Source organism: Haemaphysalis longicornis, unplaced genomic scaffold (genome assembly GCF_048455015.1).
Source record: "Haemaphysalis longicornis isolate Haplotype H1 unplaced genomic scaffold, Haemaphysalis longicornis Haplotype H1 scaffold_107, whole genome shotgun sequence".
In the NCBI taxonomy this organism is placed as follows: domain Eukaryota; kingdom Metazoa; phylum Arthropoda; class Arachnida; order Ixodida; family Ixodidae; genus Haemaphysalis; species Haemaphysalis longicornis.
The window spans coordinates 767289-788317 of NW_027526212.1; the positions used below are offsets into that span (position 1 = coordinate 767289).

The 21029-nt window shown below is 48.3% G+C and overlaps 1 protein-coding gene across 1 annotated transcript in view; it reads left to right on the plus strand.

Annotated features, from left to right (window-relative positions):
* LOC144160571 (uncharacterized) overlaps positions 1–21029 on the plus strand; it is a 174857-nt gene that overhangs the window by 107347 nt on the left and 46481 nt on the right. The window contains exon 3 of the mRNA XM_077691829.1: positions 1718–1875. Coding sequence (XP_077547955.1) covers positions 1718–1875 — 158 coding nt within the window. The remainder of the gene's footprint in view (positions 1–1717; positions 1876–21029) is intronic.

Here is a 21029-nt window from a genome sequence, read left to right on the forward strand (position 1 = left end):
TTTAAGCAATATCATAATCATGTTCAACGTAGAGGACGTAGGGCTGTGCTTGGTGTTCCGGTTTGATTATGACCACCTTATGGTCTTTCAAATGCAAAGTCAAACGCTGTTGTAGTGTATGAACACTAAGGTTGCTGAAGATGACGTCGATGCACGTTCACCGGATGGTTTTGGGCTGGTTGTAATCACGGCCCGCCGAGACTCGCCGACGTACGCCGCTGCCGACGACGATCAAACGTCGAAGGCGCATGAAGCGTGATCGTCTCGTGCCGGCCCAGGAAGACACCGGCAACACTGTCGCTCCAGGAGCCCTTAAAGGGGAAGTGTGGTGGTCTCGTGCCGGTCCAGGAAGACACCGGCAACACTGTCGCTCCAGGAGCCAGCCGAGCATGCGCAGTGGGGGTGTGGATGGTGCAACAACAACAAGGGAGGGACATAGCTCCGACTATGAGATGCTTCGCATCTAAAAGCGTGGAGTGCGTGTGACGTGTTCAGCTCTGAACGACATTCAGGTGTAGGCATGGTTTTGCGGTACTCTGCAGCCGCTGGGGTCCGTTTGGGGGCTTCCGGTGGAGTGACGTTCGGAGCCCCTAGCTCTAGAGGCAATTCACCATCATCATTAGCAACCTACTATAGTGCACTGCCAGACGAAGGCCTCCTCCGTTGACCTTCAACTGCTCCTGTCCACGCTTCTCGTATATTGATGGTTATCGGTTTGACTGATGATCCTCTACAATTTCCTTATCACAACCAAATACCTAACTAGAATAATTAAAAAGGCAATTAACACATTTTACTTATTTCCCTAAATAACACGTGGAACCCATTTTATAGCGTCCGCCACAGCCCCTGATCACATCGCGCATGAAAAATATTTTTTACCTCCGAAAGCCTTCTTTTTATGCATGTGCAGCTGTCGTGGTGGTACACGTAGAACTGGTTCTCGTCTTGGATTATCCAGCTTATACCTTGAACCTTTGTGCGGTAACTGAAGGATCGCCGCTGAGCAACACGTCTGCAGCACGCGCAGTGCCAGATTTTTTTAGTGGCGTTGATAAAGCTGCGAAAATTTCCGAACAGCGAGGGGAGCGGCGTGGCTTCGCTTGAGCCGGCGATAAGGATGTCGAGATGGGCCCGCCGGATGGGCTTGCGCACGCTCGCTATCCATGGTGCATCCACGGGTGCATCCATTCATACATAGCCCTGGCATGCAGTTTTTCTAGGGCGCCTTTTTTTCCGATCCGGCCAACGCTCTTGTGCTCCGTTTAACTTCTGCAGCACCTCTACATATCCATTACCTCCCACTGCCACAACGCAAGTGTAAAGCGCAACGGCTATATTTTGGGAAAGTGAGGGCCACCTGTAATTCAGAGTCAACTTTATTGTAGACTTCTTGGCCTCTTTTTATTTTTTCAACTTCTGCGTTTGCTGGAACAGGACCTCTCCCTAGCGCTCCCATCTCCCTTGCTGTACCGGTCGAGTGTACTGTACGTACCCTGATGAACACAAGTCGTTCTTCACATGTGTCCAACTTTTCTTTCCTATTGTTTCTACTCGCCGTTGGCGAGTTTTTGTTGTCCCAAATTATATATGTATATTTACGTATACAACTGTGTGAACTTGCAGATCTACAGTGTTGAAACACTAAAGCTTTCTTTCTGAGTTCGTGTGACGCACCAAGTTAAATGGCGCTTCCGTCTGCATCTTTCTTACCCAGTCGCTCGCTGGTGACCAGTGTGGTTATGAATTTTTCCTACGACAACATATCAAAGGGATACAACATATTGCATTCGACACCTTTTGTACCTGATGATAAAGAAGAAGAAGAAGAAGAAGAAGAAAGAAAGGATGAAAAAGAAGAAAACGAAAAAGAAGGTAAGAATGCCGTCCACCGCTTCAACATCGTTCTAGATTTTAAGGTGAAACATTCTCATCAAAAGTGCCCCCTTGAAACTTCTACGCCACAAGTGTTTCACGGCGCTGCAGCGCCGGCCATAAAGCCTCCATTATTTACCACCAACCGAATCACCTGTAAATCACAACAGCCTCACTTTGCAAGCGTCACGTGAGGGCCCGGGAGGACACGACAAGTGCACTTACGGAAAGTTTTATTTAATTTTTCTGAGAGCGAATTGTAGAATCACATAACGCGAAAACGACAGTTGCTTCTGAGCAAGTGAGGAGAAAATCGCTCGTTCGCAACACATGGCCCGAATATTCCGCTCACTCCCCTCCAGCGCCTCTTTTTACTTCCCGACCCACATAATCATGCGCCATCCCTGTGTGTGTCAGGATAGGGCAGGGGCCGGCCGTACTCCAGGGCCCACTTGCTCGAACCGCAATAAGACAGACTTATTCGCAGTCGAATTTTATTCGCAGTCTTAGTTGACGTCTTATGTTTCTAAGGCTGTAAGGCGCTTTCCGAAAACCGATAAGACAACGAATGATACTCTAAATAGGAGCGCGATAAGACTGCGAATCAGCCTGCTTTGAGCGGCCTTATTCAAAGACATGCTGACGTGATTGGTCATTTCAATCATAAACATCTACCTCCATATCGTGAAAAACGAGTGAAGAAGCCCTAGAAGTGGCGAACGATGCCCAGCGGCGGCCGTCCGACGTTCGGCTTCAAACAAATGAATGCCTGTTCAGTGCAGATCCACGCCGTTAGAAAGGCCGTTAAGAGCTATAGCGGAAGGGACCGACAACGCCGGCGCCGGAAGCCGTGGGGCTGTCTACTTCGATATGGCAGCGACGGCTACAACTACCCACCGTTTTCAACTTTGGCTGTGCGCTATGGGCGTGTGCTTGTTTTTCCCGGGCATCGCGGCCTTTTTTACTGCAAAGTAGTATATGTCTAACCCCATCCCCCCAACCTTCAACCCTCTTTTCATTCTGGTGAAGCAAATTTACTCGGCGCCTCTCCGGCGCTCCTCCTCGCAACCGCGGACCCGTATGCCATAACTGTTACCCCTTCTGCACCACCGATGCGTCTTTCACAAGTTTCCCAATCGGCTAATTGCGGTAGCACCGTTATGAACAACTGCCCTGTAAGGTCGCATTTGGACGGATGCGTGCCGTTTGCTCGGTGTAATCATGGTGGCGATTCAAGCAGCGTCGCAAGCACAGTAGCGCGAATGGACGCAAAAGCAGCAAAAAGCCGCTACCCCAAAACATGTAGCGCGATTTACTTCATTTTACTGAGGAGGAGGAGGAATAAACGTCCCTATGAAGAAGTTCGCCTTGGGGAAAAGGACTCTTCATTTTACTGATTCATTGATTGCTGCGCCGACGCAACGCAGGTGATGAGAGGTGCCGCAGTAGAGGGCTCCGGAGTAATGTTGATCACCTGGGTATCTTTATCGTGTGCCGAACACACGGGCGTTCTTGCTTTTCGCCTTCATCAGAACAGCGGCCGCCGCGGCCGGAAGTGGAACCCGTGGCCTCGTGTTAACCAGCACAACGCCTCAGCCACTGAGCCACGATTTACTTGAGTTCAGACACGATTCCGTTGATCGCCATTTGGGCGACGTTTTGAAGTGTGCAATACACTCCGGTTCAATAACCACGTAAACAAGATTAGAAACAAATATTTGACGGAAAGGAGGCCGACCTTAGGGTGCTGGCCGCCAACTTCCCGCAAAGGGCTTCCAATGTTGTGCAGTTCATGGTGTGCGGAACCTATGAACCATGGGGCGCCCACTAGTAGTTCGCTTCCTGGATGAACAGAGATCATTCGATGAACAAGGGCGAAAAAGCCGAAGGGAGACTCAAAGTCGCTACAGAGAATCACGAACTGATTAGGAACGGAATCTGATTCGACACGCCAAGGTTGAACCGTCAAGGCGACGCAGAAAAACGCAGCTCCGACGGCGCTGCGAGAATGCGCCGTTACCACGCCACCAGTCAGGGCAGCAAATTCAAAGGTGCCCATTCAGGGGTGCCAATTCAAATTTCCAACGCACGTTTCTCTATCGCAATTTCGGTGTGAGTTTGTAAGTGTCCAATAAAATTTTGGTTTGAGAACAACGTCCGCAAAATTGGGAATGTTAAAGATTCTAATGGAAAGAAGCCCGACCTTCGGGTGCTGTCCGCCAACTTCCCGCAAAGGCCTTCTAATGTTAAGGATGCATGGGGAGCGAAACACACAAGGAGCCCAACTAAAGAGTGTCATGCCCAAGTACGCGACCACCTTCGGGTGGGTATACCCGCCTCGCCCAGAACATGGTAGTGGAGCGTCTTGTGACACTCCCGTTTACCGTCAGTGTGCATGAGGCGTCTCTCTCACGGCCGCAGTCAGTACGGCATCCGAGGCCAGGTAATGAACATCTACATCGATGTGCAAGGAACCCTGCAGTCCTTTTCTCGCCACATCTCGGACGACAGCGCGATAGATGTTCACATCAAGCGCCGATTCATACATCAGCCTACTTGCAAATCTGGAGTGGTTAAGTCTGTAGTGCATGGGTTGGGATTGGAAAGAGGAGGGAGGGGGCACGCACACACAGCTATAGGTTTCACGCCCCTACTGGGATGACACGTCCGTTTGCTGGCGGAAGGCTAAAACGAGGACGTCAAACGGCCCAAGGCAAGCCGTACAGTTTCTTCAGTGGTTGTGTAATGAACCGACCTGATTGGGTCGGTTCGTTACACAAACATAAGAGCCTAAGACGTGGTAGGGAAGCAGACGGCTCCATGTTCGTTTCACAGAATAAAGCTGGTCTTTTCAAGTTGCAACCATCTAACTGGCTTGGAAGTATGGTCAGTTGCAAAGCACAAGCAAACGTATTTTGTGTTATGCACCGCCTGGACTGCATCCGGCTTCGCAGGTCATCACTCTTCACAGATTTGAAGGGAAATAAATTTTTTCTAGGTATGTTTTTGCAAACTCATCACGTGGTGCTAGGCCACGAGTCTAGCTGAAGCCAGGAGCTCCTCACGAGGCACACGCTCACCTGCGCCCGTTTTTTGTACTTGTTTTTGTTCTAATGATATACGGCTGAAATAAAGGCTGAAACATCTTTGCTGTTCAAACAACCAAACTGTTGGCGGTTTTCCACATAATGTGCAACGTTTCGCCTGGCAACACACAAGCCTTTCTCTTCCGTTCAAGTTTCAAAAGGGGATGTGTTCGCATGTAACGTGAACAAAAATTGGCTCCGTATCTGCGCGATTCGGTGAAAACTCCGTGGAACGAAGATAATCTTCTCCCTCTATTGCCACGTAAATGTATTTTCTTTGTTCCACCCAAGCACCTCATTCTTCTCCTCATGTGTCGGTTCTCCTACAGTAAACACGGTGGAAGTCGGCTCAAACCAATTCAATTCTACCGCGTTCCACTGCTCGCTCACCTTCTAGTGGGACCTCCCGTTACGGTAGGACCTTGTCGCTACAAGTTCTAGGTTCTCACGTGACCCATTCCATAATTTGTGCCACAAAACATTATTTTTAGCTGTATGTTGCGATTTGATATTGCCGTAAGTAAGCACGCATCTATTTTCAACTAGAACAGCACTGTACGCATTAGTTATCATTAATGTCTTGACTCAATATTGTCTGTTTTATTTTTGCTCAGCAATGGCGACAAGTGTTGAAATGGTACCAGAGTTGTTTATGCACGTTTCACCTGTATACAGTTCTCGCCTCAGCCCATATATTACTCTTGGCTGGGTGGCTGATTTGAGGAGGATAGAGAAAAACAGGCAGACAAAAATGTTCTATTTTTAGTAAAAATGCTATCACCCTCTTAATTGTGTTCACGGGCGTTTGACAGCATTGTTTACGCAAGATAAAGCATGTCGATGATGAACAGCACTGTGTAATCATCGATATAGGGGCACCGAGAACACCACTTCCTTCTCCTCCCTGTTGAGGGTCTTCCTTGATACGGTTGATAGGCACTTTATGGAAACGGCAGTCAGAAACATAAACGAGGCGAGGACTTCCTTCATATATCTTTTCAATGTACCACTTCTTTCATTAGCAGAAGAAACAATAACCGCGGGGAATACAGTGGCTTGCGTTCTGCCTAAACGTTCGTAGGAAAAGTTCTATCGTATATTGTATAACAAAAACCAGCTTACAGGATAACGGTTATAAATGTGACAAAGGCCTAAACGGTCCTCCACCACCTTTCGAAAAGGTTCGTTCTACTGGAGCGCTGCCGTACTGACGACCAGGTGAAAACGGATAACAGACGATGTTTTCTCGGAACGTGAGCTGTCAAGCAATGAAAGACTTGTAACACGCATAGTCACCACGCCGCCGCATTCCCTGGAGCGTGTTACCATGATATATTATTAACACATAAAAACCCCTATTTCATATTCCAAGTAGTACATGAGCTGCAAAAGAACAAGCTGCTATTGGCAGCTCGACTAGCTTCCGCCCCCCTCCCCTGTTTACAAGGGCAGCATACAGCAAAACTGAATAACAAGAAAATGCAATAGCAGAGGGTCTGGGATTTGGCTGTTTTACAGGCAGCAATCGGTGAAGGGGTCGGAAAATGCTACAATGCACTGGATTCAAAACTTCCCGAAGCAATCGTACAAGAGAAATAACGCAATACGCATAATGTTTTAATGCGCCGCATGTTTATTATTGTCTACCTTTCAAAAATAGCTGGCTGGAATTCCGCTTTCTTTCATTGTTCAAGGCTTTGCAGAAACGGTAGCTGTAAAGATTACCCATACCAATTAAACGAAAAGGATTCTTTAGCGTATCTACTTCATAACCATGTAAAACGTTAGCAATTATCTTATTTATTTTCTTTTGCCGTCTAGCCAACCTTTCAATATTTTTGTGCGTTGTCATGCCTCACACTAAGAAACAGTGCGGTATAAGAGAAAGAAACAGAGAATGATATCTGATAAGTCAGATTCGAGATAGAAGTACAACACGACTGCGGTAAAACAAACCCACAACTCACGATAATTTATGTATAACGGAAACACATCACATATCCCATAGTGAACTGACAGAAAATATCACCCCTAAAGTTTTAAAGTTCTTTACGCTTTCGATTGGACAACCGTTGATGAATAGACTCTGCCTGGCACTTAGTTGCTTGCATTTCGGCGCACGATAAAGATCCCCAGGTGGTCAAAATTAATCCGAAGCCCTCCAGTACGGTGCGCCTCATCGCCTGCGTTGCGTCGGCGCGTTAAACCCCACAATCAATCAATCAATCAATCACTTAGTTGCTTGCCTTTTGCATGAAATATTACGGCTTTCGTTTTTTTCTTACTAATACCCGCGTCATTACAGAAAGCCCATTCAGTTTCTTACCCAAATTTTCATTTCCTTGGACCAATAAAGTGTCGAAGTTACCATTTAAATAACATCGTTCATCTGCATGGACGATGAATTTTACACGGGTGCCCATCTCTATAGTATTGGTTCTATAAATACTCAAAACAAAACGTCCCAAAATAGTCCCTTGTGAGACACTGTAGACAGTTACGCATTGGAGAAAACATATTTATAGCTACATATTGATGGCGATTACACAAATAGCATTGGATAACCTGTAGGGCAGTCCCCCTATCTCGTAAATTGATATTTATGTAATAGTAGTTCGTGGTTCAGAGAATCAAAAGGCTTTGTGAAGTCTAAAAATATTCCACGTCAATTTTTGTTTTCTTGAAGTAGAAATTGTTGTTGGGAAAACAATGCAAGTTCTATTGAAACCGTATTGGGAATGAATCAAGTTCAGAAACCGTATTTGGAATCAATACGGGAATGCAAGTTCCGTAACCGCATTGGGAATCAATATTAAAGTTGTGTTTGTGTGTACATTTTGAGAGGCGTGAATGCAGAAATTTTTCGAACGCTTTCGAGATGAGAGAAAAAATGGAAATGGGTGTATAATCTGCCGAAATGTTCTGCTCACCTTTTTTATGAATAACCGTAACCTTAGCTTTTCTCAGTGCCGCAGGAAAGGTACCAGTAGAAAGGGAAATATAAAATATATATGACAGAGGGTGCGCAATATTATCTGCGACAAATGTTACTGGACCTATTTTGATATCGGAAGAATCTGTCCAGCTACTGTTTTCTAAATGCATAATAGCAGCGGAACCGGCCACGGCTCTCGCATTTAAAGTCAGTAATTGGCCTAAACTGCTTTTAAGCTTCTTTTTTTCTTTTCTTCTCTAGCCGCTTGTTTACGGAGTTCTCATTTGTCTGGCCAGTTAATGTGCTGTTCGCTTTAGTAAATAGTAAATGTAGAATACCTCTGCTGCCGCCGTGACGGCCTTGTTCTCTACTGATTGTGAGTTCAGTTTTCACAATTCACAGTGAAAGCGTTAAAACTTTAGGCCCTTTTTCCTTTTTTTCCTTGAATGCCCGCCATATATATTTCTTTCTCCTCCGCCACGTTTTTGAGCTGACAATTCTCTTGCCGAACACAGAGCCCGTACGTATTACGAGGCAAAGTGGAGAGAGAGAGACATACTTCGTTATTTGGCAGAGCTTTGTGGGAGTTTATCCTTCTTACAGGTAGCCATTTGCCATCCTTGATGTTACCGCTCTGTCAACCACCAGGAGCTGATTCCAAAAGAGGGAGCTGGACAGCAGCGTGTCCCACTGGTCGGGGTAATGGGGAGGGGTGCAGGTCACACATGAGGGTTCTGGGTGCAATCAAGAATAATGTGCCTAAGTGTTCCTGGTTGCGTACAAAATTTGCATTGGACTTCGTGTTGATTTGCAAACATAAGGTCCATCAGTGCTGGGTGACGATACGTGTTTGTTTGCAGAAGTCATAGCGTAGTTTCTTGTGTCTTTGTTAATTGTGAATGGGGCAATGGAAGTGTTCTGCGACCGAGTGTGTAGTGCTCTGTAATTTCCTGGTACGTCGTGGAGTTGTTACTGTTATTATTTAGGCTGAAACTGCGCCGCGGCCAATGTAATAAGATGAAGAACGAGCCCATGGTTGCATCTGAGACAGTGAAAGCGCCAAGGCGCCTGCTTGCAGTTTGCTGACGAAATTGTACCGCGTACTTGGAAGTGTCCTAGCGGCGCAGAGTCAACGCAGCTCCCCAGCCCCACATACCTCTGGAGTCTACCTACGTGACTGGGGTCTAACCTTGTCTCTATTCGGGGATTGGTGGACTTCGGTTTTGCCGGCGACTGTCGAGCTTGGGCCGCGGTTGACGCCGGCGGCTCCTTCATGCCCAGTTCGCCGGTTCCTCAGTCATTCCTAGCGGTCTCCCTTGCCCGCTTTGCGCTAGCGTATACGGACATGCTTCAGCGGTGTCGGTAAACGCTCCCGTATTAGACGCCATTCCCGCCCGTACTAATCCGTGCTTGCGCATTATTTCAGGACAATGCGTTCCCGCACACCGCTTCCTAGCGTCCTCGGCGTCTTCAGCGCCCAAGATGTATTCGGCAGTACTTACTTTTTTCTGCCGTTCGGCTACGTTTTCGTAGGCACACACGCATTGGCCGTCGTCGTGGGCCAAGGCGACGACCGAGAGCACACCGCGGCACCCAACACTCGTCTCGAAGGTGGCTGCTTCGGTGACAATGAAGGCAAATCAACTCACGTCCTGGTACCACGACAAGCGCATTCTCGCCGATTACCCTTAATTGGTTCGGGATGTTGTCGATGCCTAAGCCTGCCTTGAGCAAAAGGGTGTCCAGAGAGTTTGCTGAGGATTAAATACTGTAGCAGGGCACACGCCAGCAGTCCCTGCCCTGTTCCGGGACCTTCCCAAGGCGCATCTATCCGTCAACGGGGACGTTGTGGAGAAGTCCATTGAAGCTTCATATGGACGCCCTGGTTGCACAGGCCAATGATGCGACACCACCGACTTTTTACCAAACGTTCAGAGGCAGCAACCAACTCCTTAGTTCCAACGTGATCCTTGAAGCTCACCGGCCGCATATTGCTCATCTTGTTCGTCTCCAGGAGATAATCTCGGGATGCAGTTCCAGACGATTCAGAGAGCCGGGGAACTCACCCACTTTTTTTATTCAGAATTGTTTCCACGGGTGCTATCCGTGAGGGGGCAGAGATATAGGCGGAATGCCTGCAGAGCCTCTGCCCCCTACAGTTCAGCGTAGAAGGTAACGCAGAAAACGTATCCTCAAGCACGCAACAAAAGACATGCGATACACAGTGCTTAGAATAGACAATTCAAACATGCAACATAAGGTTGAATAGAACTCAAATGATACTTCAAAAAACAAAACAAAAACAACAACAACCACAACAACAACAGCAACAACAAAAACTCGGAACGATTCGATGTCATGCACCAAGACAAAGAGTACATTCCAAGTACTTAACAAAGGGCACGCGTTACGCAGCATTTGAAATCAAAATAAAACAACCGGATGCATCCATTTAAAATGGTAAAACATCTCACAAAATGCGCAAATTTGTTTAAATACACAACTCACATTTTAAGCAAATTAATTCTCACAGTTCTATGCCGGTGAATATAAGGCTCCATTTTCAATTATAAACCTTCTGCATGCATATTTAAAACTTTCAAAAGACCGAATACAATCACTAAATATATCCCCCCTGTTCAACATGCTAAGGTTCTGAAAGTGTAACGTCGGCCTACCGTAATTGGTTCGCGTTGTAGGCAGCCTGTGCTTAGGATGTCTTATATTGTACCCCCTAAAGCGGTCGTCCGGTGCTTTGTTATAAATACTACATTTTTGGATCCACTGCAAAAGTTTACAGTAGTATATTTGGTCCGCCTTTCGCATATTATGTTTATTGAAAAGAGGCTGAATATGAAGCTCGCGTTCATCCCCCCGATCGTTCTCAAACATGCGTAATACTTTTGTTTTGCAAAATGATTAGTCTATAATTGTTAGAAGCTGTTGGAGTACCCCATACTAAAATTCCATAGCTCAGCTTGGAGTAAAATAGTGAATAATACAGGCTTTGCTTTAACCAGGTCGGCAAAACACTGTATATTTTATACAGGCACCCAATGGCTATAGATAAATCGGATTTCAGTTTACTGACGTGTGTATTCCACGATAGGTTATCAGTAAACCATACTCCTAAAAATTTGTGTTCTGTAACTTCTTATAGCACGTTATCGTTAAATACGATTTTAACATCAGTTTTATCTCGTTTACTTATTGGTTTAAAGATTATATACTTAGTTTTATTTGTATTTAAGCATAAGCGGTTTTGGTTCAACCATTGAGATAGTTTTAACAGGTAAGCATTCACATATTTTTGCAGGACTTTCTTTGTTTCCACCGTAAAAAATATTGGTGTCGTCGGCATACATAATTATTTCTGGGGATCCTGTTATTTCCGTAATGTCAGTTATATAGGCAAGAAACAGTAGCGGACCCAAAATTGACCCCTGGGGAACCCCGTACTGAACTATCCGAACTTTTTGGAAATAATTGTTTTGTTTATTGTAACATGCGGGTATGGGTTTGTAAGATACGTTTTAATTAGTTTTAGAGCTACGACTCGTACACCGTATGCTTCAAGCTTCTTGAGTAAAATGTCATGCTGTACTGTATCGAACCCTTTTTTTCAAATCTAGGAATAATCCGATGGTGTATAATTTGTTTGCAATGTTGTGAATTATTTTATCCTTTATATTAATTACCGCAAGTTCCGCGGATTTATGTTTTGGAAGCCATATTGCCAGGGTGTTATTACTTGATGTTTTTCAAAGAAATTCGTAATTCTCTCGTTTATAACCGCGCTAATATTTTCTACATTACTGGAAGTACAGAAATGGGTCTATAGTTATTGATATCGGTTTCGCCACCTCCTTTATGAACGGGAGTAATTCGCGCTGGTGTTAATTTGTCACGACATTCGCCAGATTCTAGTACCTTGTTTATTATGCCTGATAAAATGACCAACTATGCCTGCTACATAGTTTACAGGCAAAACCATAATTTCATCGCAACCAGCGGCGACATGGTTATATAACCTTTTGATTATTTTTTAATTTCATGCGTAGTTGTTGGAAAAAGCATTAAGGATTCGGACAGGTTTCCACCTCCTGTTAAACTGGTCGTATTGGAATTGGTCCCGTCTTATACACCAACGTTTACAAAATGTTTGTTAACTTCACCTGCAAGTTCTTCTCCGTTAATAACGGTATCATTTATTAAGATTTCCTTTACAGTATGCTGACTTTGCCTTCTTCCCATAAGACCGTAATTGTGTCCCAAACCTTGCGGGTGTCATTCTTGATGTCGTAAAATTTATTTTCGTAGTAACGTATCTTAGCGTTTTTCAGGTCGGAGCTCAATTTGTTTCTGTATTGTTTATAATTATCAAACATGTCGGCTTCGCGACAGCGAATGAAGGCGTGCACAAGCGATTTATTTCCCTTATTCTTTGTACAGCTCTGACGGTTATCCATGGCTTTCTCACTTTTTAAGTTTGGTTTTGTACTGTCGTGACGGAAATTCTTTGTTTTAACAAAATACGAATTTGTGCAGACATTTTTCATAGGCAGTCAGAGGGCTGTGCTTCTGGAAAATATCAAGCCAGCTTTTATTTTCAATGAGGGAACGAAAGCAACTGAGGCTTTCATTGTCGATGTTGCGAAAAACATTATTTTGTTCGGCGATACTAACAATGCCATTGGTAACTGGGGCTAAACAGATTACAGGTTGATGGTCACTCAGATCACATGAAATAATTCCAGCCGAAACACAACTAGCGTCTAGATTTTTAATACATACATCAAGAGATGTTGCACTGGTACTGGTCACTCTAGTTGGTAGTAATATTAAATTGTTATAGGCATACTGGTCGAGAAGTTTGTGAAACTCACACGCTTGAGGGTTGTCAGAACCGGTGTCGATATTTACATCCCCAGGTATTTTAAATGGCGAACTTGTGGATTCAATATTAGAGATTACCGTTTCAACAAACTGCAAGAACTCAGCCATGTTACCCGATGGCGGCCTATACAACCCACCAAAAACCGTATTCAACACTTTAATAAACTTTCAATGTGTTCAACTACCCTATTTAATGGCTCGATAACCTGATGGCGAAAATTAGTATTAACGTAGACAGCTGTACCACCACCCCTCCCCTGCTGCCTGATCAAAGCTTGACACTTGTAACGTTCGAGATGAGCTGGTACATCTTCTTTTGTCAACAAAGTTTCACGTATAGCTATAATGTCCAATTGTACAGACAGGGATTGCGAAAACGTTTCAAAAGCATCTACTTTATTTTTAATACTCCTAATATTGTCGTGCATTTTAGACAATCGTTTACAGTGTTTTCCATGTTCTTTGTTAAATTCCTGCGTGGTAAAGTAGCGTCAGTTTGGTTGTAAATCGTCTATAACCAAAAGACCGATACTATATCATTGTCATGGGTAATAAGTTTCTTAGTTGATTTTTATCAACATTCGACTGCCTAGCAATCCTCAAAGCCCTGGAGTCCTCGTCCTTGCGCGCAAAGATTTTTCCACCTGCCGTACAGACAAACTTCTAGGTTGCGTCCTTTTTGCGAGCGACTGCAGCACCGAAGAGCTCTTTGCTCGAGGCAGTAAGGTGTTCGTTAACGTAAACCGGTTTGCTGTCTTCACCAAAGTCCAAATCTTCAGTCGTTACCCAATGCTTTTATGACTCCTTCAAGAAATTGTCTCGGTTTTCGCGCCGAATGAAGCGAGTCACTATGTTCTGTTCGGTTGGCTTGAAAGTAGGGACTCGATGGCAAATATCAATCTCTGCGTCCGTAAATGGTTCCTTGAGGAATGCTCCAATCCTCTTCACAGCGTCAAAGGCATCCTCTTCCCCTGGTAAACCTTTTATTTTGATGTTGTTGCCCCTGGTATTGTTCTAGTTGTTCTATCTTCTCGTTAAGCATCAGATTTTCTTATTCTAGTATCGCATTTTTTTCTCTTAGCCTTGAACTTCTTTTCGAAGTTTCTACATTTTTTTATGAGTTCTTTCACACCATGGCAAGTGGCAATGGAATTTTTCACACTTTCTTTCAATGTTTTGAAATGAGCTCGAAGACCAAGCTTCAGATTGTTGAGGGCCTTAGCGAAGTCACCACTATCCTTCGACGTGACAAGCAGGACTCAATTAACTTCACGTGTAAACAAAGCAGTCGTACCCACAGAAAACAAATCGCACAAAAAAAATTGATTGCGGTGTTCGGCAGCTGTGCGCAGGAACCTTAGCCAGGGAAGAAAATATTCTCACCAGCACAGAGCTAGGCAGATAATCAGTCGTCGTTCTTCTGCGTACCGCTGCCGAACTGATCGTGGACGGTCCTGGATAGCTCCTTATAAATCACTGCTCCCAGATGTGGCGCTGCTGACGGGGGCGGTGTCCTCTTCACTGTCAGCGCAGCGTGGCCGGGACTAGGTGCTGTGAACCCGAGCGCTGTTGCACGCTGTTCTTCTATTCTGGCAAGGAAGCGGCACAGAGCAAGGCAGATAATCAGTCGTCGTCCTTCTGCGCACCGCACCTAACTCATCGCTGACCGTCCTGGATGACTCCTTATGCAGGTCGCTGATCCCAGATATGGCACTGTTGGCGGGGGCGATTTCCTCTTCACTCTCAGCATAGCGTGGCTTTGACTAGGCGGAGTGAAGCCGAGAGCTCTAGCACGCTATTATTCCATGCCGGCAAGAAAACTGCACAGAGCAAGGCAGAAAATCAGTCGTCGTCCTTCTGCGCACCGCTGCCGAACTGATCGCCGACGGTCCTGGATGTCTCCTTAAGTAGGTCGCTGCTCCCAGATATGACGCTGTTGGCGGGGGCGGTTTCCTCTTCACTCTCAGCATAGCGTGGCTGTGACTAGGACGTGTGAAGCCGAGAGCTGTTGCACGCTGTTATTCCATGCCGGCAAGGAAGCTGCACAGAGAGAGGCAGATAATCAGTCGTCGTCCTTCTACGCACCGCTGCCAAACTGATCGCCGACCGCCCTTGATGGCTACTTATGAAGTCGCTGCCCCCAGATGTGGCGCTGCTGGCGGGGGCGGTGTCCTCTTCGCTGTCAGAGCAGCGTGGCCGTGACTAGGCGGTGTGAGCCAGAGCTGTTCCACGCCGTTCTTCCATTCCGGCAAGGAAGCTGCGCAGAGCAACGCAGATAATCAGTCGTCGTCCTTCTGCGCACCCCCCCTAACTGATCGCTGATGGTCCTGGATGGTTCCTTATGTCAGTCGCTGTTTTCAGATGTGGCGCTGTTGGCGGGGTGGTGTCCTCTTCACTGTAAGCGCAGCGTGGCCGGAACTAGGCGCTGTGAACCCGAGCGCTGTTGCACGCTGTTCTTCCATTCCGGCAAGGAAGCTGCATAGAGCAAGGCAGATAACCAGTCGTCCTCCTTCTGCGCACCGCAACTAACTGATCGCTGACCGTCCTGGGTGGCTCCTTATGTAGGTCGTTGCTCCCAGATGTGGCGCTGCTGGCGGGGTTGGATTCCTCTTCACAGTCAGCGCAGCCTGGCCGTGACTAGGCGGTGTGAACCCGAGAGCTGTTCCACGCCGTTCTTCCATTCCGGCAAGGAAGCTGCGCAAAGCAAGTTAGATAATCAGTCGTCGTCCTTCTGCGCACGGCACCGAACTGATCGCCAACCGTTCTGAATGCCTCCTTGTGTCAGTCCCTGCATTCAGATGTGGCGCTGTTCGCGGGGGTGCTGTCCTCTTCACTGTCAGCGCAGCGTGGCCGTGACTAGGCGGTGTGAACCCGAGAGCTGTTGCACGCTTTTCTTCTATTCCCGCAAGGAAGCTGCGTAGACCAAGGCAGGTAATCAGTCGTCGTCCTTCTGCGCACCGCACCTAACTGATCGCTGACCGTCCTGGATGGCTCCTTATGTAGGTCGCTGCTCCATGATATGGCGCTGTTGGCGAGGTCGGTTTGCTCTTCACTCTAAGCATAGCGTGGCTGTGACTAGGCGGTCTGAATCCGAGAACTGTTGCACGCTGTTCTTCCATTCCGGCAAGGCAGTTGCATAGAGCAAGGCAGATATTCAGTCGTCGTCCTTCTGCGTACTGCACCTAACTGATCGCTGACCATCCTGGATGGCCCCTTATGTAGGTCGCTACTCCCGGATATGGCGCTGTTGGCGGGGGCGGTTTCCTGTTCACTCTCAGCATAGCGTGGCTGTGACTAGGCGGTGTGAAGCTGAGAGCTGTTGCACGCTGTTTTTCCATTCCGGCAAGGAAGCTCCACAGAGCAAGGCAGATAATCAGTCGTCGTCCTTCTGCGCACCGCACCTAACGGATCGCTGAGCGTCCTGGATGGCTCCTTATGTAGGTCGCTGCTCCCAGATATGGCGCTGTTGGCGGGGTCGGTTTCCTCTTCACTAACAGCATAGCGTGGCTGTGACTAGGCGGTCTGAATCCGAGGACTGTTGCACGCTGTTCTTCCATTCCGCCAAGGCAGTTGCATAGAGCAAGGCCGATAATCAGTCGTCGTCCTTCTGCGCACTGCACCTAACTGATCGCTGACCGTCCTGGATGGCTCCTTATGTAGGTCGCTGCACCCGGATATGGCGCTGTTGGTGGGGGCGGTCTCCTCTTCACTCTCAGCATAGCGTGGCTGTGACTAGGCGGTGTGAACCCGAGAGCTGTGCCAAGCTATTCTTCCATTCCAGCAAGGAAGCTGCACAGAGCAAGGCAGATATTCAGTCGTCGTTCTTCTGCGCACCGATGCCAAACTGATCGCCAACCGTTCTGAATGGCTCCTTATGTAGGTCGCTGCTCCCAGATATGGCGCTGTTGGCGGGGTCAGTTTCCTCTTCACTCTCAGCATAGCGTGGCTGTGACTAGGCGGTCTGAATCCGAGAACTGTTGCACGCTGTTCTTCCATTCCGGCAAGGCAGTTGCACAGAGCAAGGCAGATAATCAGCCGTCGTTCTTCTGTGCACCGCACCTAACTGATCGCCAACAATTCTGAATGGCTCCTTATGTTGGTCGCTGCTCCCAGATATGGCACTGTTTGCGGGGGCAGTTTGCTCTCCACTCTTAGCATAGCGTAGCTGTGACTAGGCGGTGTGAACTCGAAAGCTGTTGCACGCTGTTCTTCCATTCCGTCAAGGAAGCTCCACAGAGCAAGGCAGATAATCAGTCGTCGTCCTTCTGCGCACCGCACCTAACTGATCGCTGAGCGTCCTGGATGGCTCCTTATGTAGGTCGCTGCTCCCAGATATGGCGCTGTTGGCGGGGTCGGTTTCCTCTTCACTAACAGCATAGCGTGGCTGTGACTAGGCGGTCTGAATCCGAGGACTGTTGCACGCTGTTCTTCCATTCCGCCAAGGCAGTTGCATAGAGCAAGGCAGATATTCAGTCGTCGTTCTTCTGCGCACCGATGCCAAACTGATCGCCAACCGTTCTGAATGGCTCCTTATATCACTCGCTGCTGCCAGATATTGCGCTGTTGGAGGCGGCGGTTTCCTCTTCACTCTCAGGATAGCGTGGCTGTGACTAGGCGGTGTGAACCCGAGAGCTGTTGCACGCTGTTATTCCATGCCGGCAAGGAAGCTGCGCAGAGCAAGGCAGATTATCAGCCGTCGTCCTTCTGCGCACCGCACCTAACTGATCGCTCGCCGTCCTGGATGGCTCCTTATGTAGGTCGTTGCTCCCAGATATAGCGCTGTTGGCGGGGGCGGGCGGTTTCCTCTCCGCTCTCAGCATAGCCTGGCTTTGACTCGGCGGTGTGAAGCCGAGAGCTGTTGCACGCTGTTATTCCATGTCGGCGAGGAAGCTGCACAGCGCAAACAAGATAATCACACGTTGTCCTTCTGCGCACCGATGCCAAACGGATCGCCGACAGTCCTGGATGTCTCCTTGTGAAGTCGCTGCTCATAGATGTGGCGCTGCTGGCGGGGGCGGTGTCCTCTTCCCTGTCAGAGCAGCGTGGCCGTGACTAGGCCGTGTGAGCCCGAGAGCTGTTCCACGCAGTTCTTTCATTCCGGCACAGAAGCTGCGCAGAGCAAGGCAGATAATCAGTCGTCGTCCTTCTGCGCACCGCTGCCAAACTGATCGCCGACAGTCCTGGATGGCTCCTTGTGAAGTCGCTGCTAATAGATGTGGCGCTGCTGGCAGGGGCGCTGTCCTCTTCACTGCAAGAGCAGCGTAACCGTGACTAGGCGGTGTGAGCCCGAGAGCTGTTCCACGCCGTTCTTCCATTCCGGCAACAAAGCTGCGCAGACCAAGGGAGATAATCAGTCGTCGTCCTTCTGCTCACCACTGCCAAACTGATTGCCAACAGTCCTGGATGGCTCCTTATGAAGTCGCTGCTCATAGATGTGGCGCTGCTGGAGGGGCTGTGTCCTCTTCACTGTCAGAGCAGCATGGCCGTGATTAGGCGGTGTGAGCCCGACAGCTGTTTCACGCCGTTCTTCCGTTCCGGCAAGGAAGCTGCGCAGAGCAAGGTAGATAATCAGTCGTCGTCCTTCTGCGCACCGCACCGAACTGATCGCCAACCGTTCTGAATGGCTCCTTATGTCAGTCGCTGCTTTCAGATGTGGCGCTGTTCACGGGGGTGGTGTCCTCTTCACTGTCTGCGCAGCGTGGCCGTGACTAGGTGGTGTGAACCCGAGAGGTGTTGCACGTTGTTCTTCCATTCCGGCAGAGAAGACACATCGTGCATGGGCTTTCGCTTCGATGGTCAGTTCTAGCATTTTCTTCGCACTTTCACTATAATGAACAGTTTCCGTAGCTCTGTGAAGTTGCGCTGAGCAATTTGAAACCAGTTTCGACGCCATTACGCCACCCTATCGTCAGATATCGGCCTTGGAAGACCGCACCACCGCGTTTACAGCACCTAGGCCTAACACCGCAACGGCGGCTGTGGCTGCAGCTGCCGGGCCGGAGCACCCGGCGGGCGGCCAATCACCATCGAAGGCGATGCAGAGCAACCAAGCAGTTAGCATGGAATACGACGAACTCAGCGGCCAAACGATCCAACAGCCGGGCCCATGGAAAGAAATCTTAAACGCCCGACGCCGAGCCAAGCACCCCGACTACACATCTGTGGTGGCCCCATCGCAGGGTAAGCCTACCAGCCCTCCCCGAGCTTCGCCTGCACCCCGACTGCCTGAATCGGACTATAAAATAATCTATCGACCTCGCGACGGGCTGCGCCTGGCTTCGTGGAGCGATCGACAAATTGCGGCCGGCCTGCAGGCGGCCAGTGAAATTCCCGAAGGCATTTTTAATCATCAAGTGATAATACAAGTGCAAGCAATCCAAAATCTAGTTGTAGCAAGTACGCCAAACGAAGACTGCGCGGAAGCACTCCACCACGTAACCACGCTTCAACTCGGTGCAGTGACATACAAGGTACTGTCATACTTCAAGCATTTCCCGGGAACCGTCAAGGGAGTGATTCATGGCCTAGACCCCGGCACAACAACAGAACAACTGCCCTACATTCTCGCATCAACAGGGCCCAGGATCGTGCAAGCCAGAATGCTTGGCCAGTCGTCATCGGCGGTGGTAACGTTTGAAGGGCCACATGTGCCATTTCACATCCGAGTGCACGGACTATTCACTCGCTGCAGACCATATCGTCGCTCTGTGCAGCGCTGCATGCTGTGCGGCGATATCGGACACCGCCGGGACGTTTGCCCGACACCAGAGGCGACCGTGTGCGCCCAGTGTCACGAACGCGACCCTGCGCCTGAGCACGCATGCGCACCGAAATGCAAACTGTGTGGACTCGAGCATCTAACCGCAAGCAAAGAGTGCCGAAAAAGTTTCGTCCGCCTCCACCACCACTTCACGTGCGCGAACGCCTTGCAAGGAGTGCGGTAACATACCAACGCCAGCCGCAACAACAACCATCAGCCCAACAACTACATCACCAGAATGTTCAAGAAAATGCCCAACGTCAGCATCAGCCACCGCCACATGTAAGCTGGTCTTCAATTGCTGCTAACCCAGTAAGGGTACCTGAGGATTTTCCGCCATTGCCTGAACAACAAGCCCCCACTGCAGATAATCTTCGAATGCAACAGCTAGAAAAGGAAAATGAGCAACTAAGAAAACAATTAGAGCTACAGGCAGCCCGCACGGAAAAACTAGAGCAACGCATTGAGGAACTCCTCAATCACCTGGACACGATCAAGAAGGTGCCAGCGCAACACGTAGCTCCTACTGCGACCACACTGGAGGTGACGCAACGGCCACCCAGCGTACCGACACCAACACAGATGGATATAAGTAGGCTTGAAACACTGATCAGTGAACTCGGAAGTAAAATTGAACGTCGTATTGCAGCAATCGAACGAAGGCAGGAAGCCGCCGAGGAAGTGAAGCGGAAAAATCGCAGAAAACGCGGTGACTCTTCCACCAATAATCCGCCCAGCCGAATGACAACCGATGATGAATGGGAACCTTGCCAGAGTGGGGAACCCTAAAAGCCCCCAGAATGAGCCAACCACAATATGGCAGTGGAATTGCCGCTCGTATCGCAGCAAGAAACACTCATTAGCACTTTTTTCATCTCAACACGCACCGACAGTCATTGCACTGCAAGAAACGGAGACAGATGAAATACAGCTCAGGGGATACCAAACATACACTGAAGATTCCAAGGCAAGGACGGCTATCCTCATCCAGGCAAACCAAACGGCCCAAAAACATTCTCTTCCCACCTCATTGGATTATACACTTGTCGAACTCATCCCACCCAGGAAGACTCGAGGAAGCCTCTTCATCCTCAACATATACAGTCCTCCATCTGCACCACTCGGTGAGATCGACCTCCTCTTCAAAACAGTACAGCAACCTACAAAAGGCCATGCCCTTGTAATAGTAGGAGACTTTAACGCACACCATATTACCTGGGGTTATCCGAGAGATAACAAAAAAGGCCAGCAGCTATACGAAGCCATCCGAAAGCATAACCTACATTTGTTCAATGTCATTAATGTCCCCACCAGAATTGAAAATAGTGTCTCTAGAGACACGACACCGGATTTGACGTTAACTTATGGTGTTAAAGAACCCATCTGGGAATGCCTGGAAGAAACGCTGGGCAGTGATCATTATATAATACAGCTGATGCTCCCCCATAACACAGCCCAACAAAGGAAAATAGGAACA